General features: G+C 38.2%; 1 protein-coding gene across 2 annotated transcripts; it reads right to left on the bottom strand.

Moving 5' to 3' along the window:
- Nucleotides 1-721: 721 nt before the first annotated feature.
- On the bottom strand, nt 722-6,433 carry LOC128021903 (uncharacterized protein K02A2.6-like). Of its 2 annotated transcripts, XM_052609012.1 has the most exons (3): nt 2,457-6,433; nt 1,976-2,024; nt 722-1,862 (listed from the first exon to the last, which is right to left on the bottom strand). In XM_052609012.1, exon 1 carries the CDS (start codon nt 5,242-5,244, stop codon nt 3,505-3,507), a length of 1,740 nt encoding a protein of 579 aa, XP_052464972.1. In that variant the 5' UTR covers nt 5,245-6,433; the 3' UTR covers nt 722-1,862; nt 1,976-2,024; nt 2,457-3,504. The 2 variants fall into 2 exon arrangements, with proteins under 2 accessions (XP_052464972.1, XP_052464967.1); XM_052609007.1 differs by having other exon boundaries at nt 728-2,024.
- Between the last annotated feature and the right edge of the window lie 478 nt (nt 6,434-6,911).

Below are 6,911 nucleotides of genomic sequence, written 5' to 3' on the forward strand. Positions count from 1 at the left end.
AAAATGCATTTAGAATGATCTCTCTTATTTTTTGAAAATTACTCATATTTTCACAGATTCTGCAAGGGGTGCCCAAACTTTCGATCCCCACTGTATATATATATATATATATATATATATATATATATATATATATATATATATATATATATATATATATGTATGTGTGTGTGTGTGTGTGTGTGTGTGTCGTTATTGTGCACTGCTGCTCATAGACTAGCTCCAGTGTTCATTGCTGCGATGCTAAATGATAGCAACTCACCAGGACACTTCACCAACTCTCCACTCATTATCCTCGGACCATGCATATAGGCTTTGACGGACATCAGTTCTGGGCAATTCCTCATTTGCCCTCTTACGGCTGGCTTGATCGAAATTACATGGCTGCGGGCCATCATACATGTTGGCTCTTGCCACCTCTTCCTCATCCCAGTCAGTCGCTATAGTTCTGATGCTGTGTTCCAGGCAGGTTTTTGAGCTCGTAATCACTATTTCATACACAGGGTTTCTGCAGGGTTTAATCAGTCATATTTAAGACTTTTTAAGACCTTTTTATGACTATTGGGATTTGAATTTATGACTTACACGAATTACGATAAATAACTTCATTCTTTGAATGAAATGACTTTCATTGAAAGTAAACAAGTTTCATTATTTAAAGAGTTATTCTATTATTTTTTAAGATTAAGAAACTGAAGCTTTCGCCTTCTTTTTCTTAAGTATCAAGAACACAGGAACACTTAACAATTGTAACATTGTAAAGTAACATTGTAAATTAACAATTATGTTATGGCATTACTTTCCAAAATAACAAGTGTTATTGGGGTTTGGTCACAGTATTCAACACCCACAGTCAGGGACGTAGCTGGGGTCAGCGGGGACCCGGTGATGGTTGTACCAGTGGGCCCTGTTTGAAATTATTTAATTTGTATGTTCGTTCATTTTTATTTATTTTTGCTATTTACACAATGTTTACGTTTTTTTCAAGTTTGTAGGTGTCCAGGTACAGAAACCAAATAATGAAATGTAAAATAGCACTGGATAGTCTTCAATGTAAAAAATTAAATATACAATCAAACCAAAATTTCTTCAGACACCTTGAACATTTCTCACATTATTATAGTTTATTTGCTATTGCTTCAAAAATGGTTATAAAATATGACAAGAATTTAGAGTTAAACTCTGTCAGATCAAATTTGTCTTGATAATGTCATAACTTTGATAGATTGTACGTAATGGATTACAAAAAACCAAAACTACAGACAACTGTTATTATGACAATATTTACACTACCATCAATACTTTGTTGACCAATTCCCAAGCAATGCTTCATTTTGTTCAGACTGTGGTGTGAAAAGGTTGCATTAGCAATTCAGAAAAAAAAAAAAAAAAAAAAAAAAACAATGCATGATGGTGCTTTATAAGATGCTGAATAATTTTTGTTTCCAATTTTACATATAGATAGATAGATAAGACATTTATATCTATCTATTTCACTAGTAGTTCACGGTATGAAGATTCTTTGGGTATAATATGTCACATGTAACCCTGGTATGGTAAGTACACATTAGGTTCGGTTGAATAATAATATAGTATAGTCTGTAAACCCAAAATCAAAAAACAACAGTAAATGAAATGAAATCAGAAACCACAATAACTTGTATACAGAATGATAACTTGTATTATTTAAACAACAATAAAAAATACAACAACAAATGTGTGTGTGCGTTATCAGTGTACGTGTATTACTTGATGAATTAAAGATCACCAGTTCTGTCCATTCAGTTCACGTTGCTGAGCTCAGATTAGTGTTCAAATTCACAGGAAGTAAAGTTCCTTTAGGTTCAATATCAAGCAAAGTTCTAGAAGGAGAGATCCATAGGTTGTGATTATACAGTCCTACCAAAGTGCTGGATTAAAAGGCATGAGTGCACAAATCAATTGAAGATCACCAAATTCAAGCTGGGTGGCTCACCATCTTCTATCCAGAAGAGAGAATTCAAGGGAAAAACCAAAAACCTGGCCTGCATAAAAACAGGCACATATGTATCATTCACATAGTCTGTCATGAGCATTAAAACCAAATGCACATAAATACAGAATTACAATAACTCCGTTGCTGAATTCACTTAGCAACGACAAAAAAATGATATGTATTTAAAATTAATGAAAATAAATTATTAAGTCCAAATAATTCCTTTCAAGATAATTAAACAAAACAAATTGTTACATGTTTCCTATGAACATCATCAGACATCGACTGCAATTGCAAATTACATCTCTGTAATATAGTGATTAGCATCTTGCCGTTGCACAACGTGTTACCATACAAATAACACATAATTTCTCAGTAATCACATACAGTTCAAGGAAATTAACCTTATCAACAGTTAAGTATAACAAAAACATGAAATAACGTCTTCAATCCTATATATGGTTTATAAATCAGTACTCACCGAGATTCAATGAATGTTTTTTCATTACCAAAAACAAAAAAAAACAAAAATGCAGATAAAGATTCTTCTGCACCTCTTTCTTGTGCCTATGCTCCTTTTCGACTATTTTAACCAATAACAATGACAATTTCGCTAAGTTTAAGCAGCTTAATTGTTCACGGCTCATAATCTTCCTCTCAATCTCCGGCTGCACTCTCTCACACCCATTCTGTGTATATAGCAGGGCGGAGCTTGAAATATTTAACCAATCATAAATACCTGTTCAGGACTGCTCAACAATTGCTAGGCAGATTTTCTAAATTCAGGTTTTATGCAGAATTATGATTGGAGGAATATAATAAGTGACAATATAATATAATATAATATAATATAATATAATAAATGATTAACCTTAGAAATGATAAAAGTTACATTCCTATTAGAACTTCTTATGGGGGTTACATCCTCCCCCTCTGAAACAGCATGAGTCTCTTCATGTTGTTAAACAACATCACAGTTTGAGATCATAGGGTTGCTTAATGTACCATCCTGTGTTTCCAGCAAGGTTTCAATTACTGCTTGATTAAATCCTTCCAGCAAAGTCTGTGCGAATGAGATTATAGGTTTCCCTAAGGTTGGGTAATGAAATAATCCTGGACTTTTACGGATTCTTTCAGAACTGCGCACAGAACATTCACTTGATGGTTCATTTGGAGGTATTTCAGCATTATTTTCAGGTTCCATCACTTCAGATGTTTGTTCATTAACACTAGTGTCGAGATGACTGTGTTGTACTGGCATCTCTAGCTCAATTAGAAGTTCAGGTAAATTCTAAGTTCCTCTACTCACAGATGTCTCAAGTGAATCTCCCTCATCAACTCTGTCCGAAGGGAAGTTACTCAAATATTCAGCTCCACCACTAACCGTATCATTACATTGACTTTCCACAACATTTTTTGCAGGAAAAGGTTGTTCTTTTGTAATCGAGCGTGGGACAGGCTGGAGTGGAATTCCTTTCAGCCAATCCTTTTCAACAGACTGATTTGGGACAGTATGATTCCTGGGTACTTCACATTATCCCACCAATCCTCTCTCTAGCAGGAGTTGGTGTAATGGAAATATTTTGCCAGTAATCTTCTTCATCTTCTGAATCAGGTTTGTCAGAATGAACACGCTCTTGCCTCGTACTTGGCTTCTTAGCTGTAACGATTACATTCTCTGTCTCTTCCATTTCAGCAAGAAAGCCACAAGGAAGCAGGTGATCACGGTGTAACGTACGTACCGGTTCATCAGCACTCTCAGGTTTAACGGAGTACACAGGCAGGTCTCCCATTTGTTTGGTCACAATGTAAATAGTAGATTCCCACCGGTCAGCAAGTTTATGTTTGTTACGCAAGCGAAAGTTCCTTACTAAAACTCTGTCGCCTACCTCCAAGGTGGATTCTCGGATAACCTTATCAAAGAGTTTTTTGTTCTTTTCAGCTACTTTCTTTGCATTCTGAATTGCGATTTTATAGCTGTGCTCTAACCTGGCTTTCAGATTCTTCACGTATTGAGAATGAGAGGAAGTTTTACAATCCCTGACTGGTAACCCAAAGGCAATGTCAACTGGAAGTCTTGGCTGTCCACCAAACATTAGTTCATAAGGTGAGAACCCAGTAACCTCATTCTTTGTACAATTATAAGCATGGGATAATGGTTTCACATAATCACGCCAGTGAGTTTTATCCTTGTCTTGCAGGGTACCCAACATACTCAAGAGGGTGCGATTGAATCGCTCTACAGGGTTTCCCCTTGGATGGTAAGGACTTGTTCTCACCTTACGAATGTTTGTGAGGGTGCATAGCTCCTTTATAACATGAGATTCAAAATCCCTGCCCTGGTCACTATGGAGTCGCTCAGGAAATCCATAGTGAGTCAGGAAATGGTCCCACAGACACTTGGCAACTGTAACAGCTTTCTGATCCTTTGTTGGAATGGCCACTGCATATTTTGTAAAGTGATCTGTGATGACAAGAATATCTTTTGTGTTCCGACTATCCGGTTCCAATGATAAAAAATCCATGCACACCAGTTCCATGGGTCTGGTGGTGCATATGTTGACAAGAGGGGCTGCCTTATTAGGTTGAGCTTTCCTTCTGACACACCTTTCACAAGTTTTAATTTTCCTCTCAACTTCCAGAGACATTCTAGGCCAATAAAATCTGGACCTGACAAGATCAAGAGTCCGTTCAATCCCCAAATGGCCCATGTCATCATGCAGTTTCTGGAGTACCATAGGTCGAATTACTTCAGGCAGCACTAACTGGAAAACTGTCTGGCCATCACTAATCCGTGTTCTAAACAGGAGATCATTTCTCAGCCAAAAACGGTCCCACTCTCGCAGCATCAATTGGAGATCAGGATTGTTACCTTTTAAGCTGGTAGATGTTCTTTTTTCAGACTCTAGGAGCTCTATAAGTTGACTAATGATAGGATCCTCTATTTGCAGCTTCCTGAGATCTGCTTGACTATACTTTTGCAGAAGTGAAACACCACACTCAATGTCCTGTTCCTCAAAACTAGCTGGGACCGCTGATGACATTGATAAGGATTCAACATAGCCAAGGTAAGAATCTTGCTCACAGTTTTTGCTAACAAAATGCTTTTGACATGTCGCTTCAACTGTCTCTTTAACGATTTCTCTCAGTGGACTAGATGACGTCAAGAGATGCGAGGTCAATTTCTGGATTTGTTGACTCTCACTTTCCGATATACCATTGTCCTCCAACACATCATGAGGTCTTCTGGATAAACCATCAGCATCCATGTTGTGTTTGCCTGCCCTGTACTTGATGTTAAAAGTAAAAGTTGACAAAGCAGCTAACCAGCGATAGGTGGCTGCGTCCAACTTGGATGTTGTGAGTAGGTAAGTCAGTGGATTATTATCATGGACTACTGTAAACTGACTCCCTTACAGATAGTCATGAAACTTTTCCACAATAGCCCATTTAAGGGCTAAAAATTCAAGCTTATGGGCTGGGTACCTTGATTCGCTGTGACTTAACCCTCTGCTTGCATAAGCAATTACATGGGTTTGGCCATCCTGCTCCTGGTACAATGCTGCGCCCAACCCAGTAGTGCTAGCATCTGTGTGCAAAGTGTAAGGTAACTTGGAGTCAGCAAAGCCAAGAATGGGAGCAGAAGTTAACCTGTCAATAATGGTCTTAAACACTTCCTGACACTCTTGGCTCCAACGCTCATTAAAAGGCTCTTTGGTATTAAAGTACTGGCCACCAGTAGCTACCTTAATCCCCTTGTGCTGAGGCGGGTAACCAGCTGTGAGGTTGGTCAGTGGTTTGACGAACTTTGAGTAGTCTTTAATGAAACGTCTGTAATATCCTGAAAATCCAAGGAAAGACTTTAGTTCCTTTAAATTTTGGGGTCTCGGCCAGGTCTTTAGTGCTCTAATTTTTTCAGGATCTGTTTTAACACCTTCTCTTGACACAATGTGTCCCAAGTAACGTACCTCAGTCTGGAAGAATTTACATTTGTCAAGAGACAATTTCAGTCCATACTCTCTGAGACGTCCTAACACATTGACGAGCCTACTTTCATGCTCTTCCAATGTGTCAGAATAAACGATTAAATCGTCCAAGAAAACGAGAACTTCTTTCAAATGAATGTCTCCCATACATCTTTCCATAAGGCGTTGGAAAGTGCTGGGAGCATTTGTAATGCCTTGAGGCATCCGATTAAACTCCCAAAAACCTAATGGGCAAGTGAAGGCTGTTTTGGACTTATCTTCCTCTTCCATTTCTACCTGATAATATCCGGACTTCAAATCCATCACAGAAAACCACTGTGATCCTGCAAGTGCTGAGAATGACTCCTCCAAATTTGGAAGTGCATATACATCCCGGATCGTTTGCATATTTAGTTTCCTATAATCCACGCAGAGGCGTACATCTCCATTCTTTTTCCGTACGACAACTATTGGTGATGCGAAGGAAGACTCAGATTCCCGTATTATACCAGCATTAAGAGTTTGCAAATGTTTTTTTCACTGCCTCAAAATCTCTGGGATGAATGGGACGTGCCCTTTGTTTAAACTATGTCTCATCCTTTTATCTAATATGATGCTTTATTTTTGTGGCATGACCAAAGTCAAGATCATGCTGAGAGAAAACATCACAGAATGAATTCAGTGTCTGCACTATATGTTCTCGCCAATCAGATGATAATGGAGACTGCCCAAAGTCAAACTGTAATTTAGGATCAGAAGTACTCTGTTGCTGACTAAAAGAACTAACTGCAGCCAGCTTCTCCTCACTCATGCAAGGATTTGGAATGAGCTTGTGTGGAATGCTGAGTTCAGCCAAAATACAGTTACTGGGAAGGAGAATGTCGTGATCAGTTTCATTCCTCAAGGAGACTGGTACTTTGAAGGGACTGCTACACGGTAAGGTAATGAGACAGTTTTCCACAAACACTCCA

Source organism: Carassius gibelio, chromosome A2 (assembly GCF_023724105.1).
Source record: "Carassius gibelio isolate Cgi1373 ecotype wild population from Czech Republic chromosome A2, carGib1.2-hapl.c, whole genome shotgun sequence".
In the NCBI taxonomy this organism is placed as follows: domain Eukaryota; kingdom Metazoa; phylum Chordata; class Actinopteri; order Cypriniformes; family Cyprinidae; genus Carassius; species Carassius gibelio.

Coding starts and splice junctions, on each gene's coding strand:
- LOC128021903 (XM_052609012.1), bottom strand. CDS start 5,244: ATGGATGCTGATGGTTTATCCAGAAGACCTCATGATGTGTTGGAGGAC.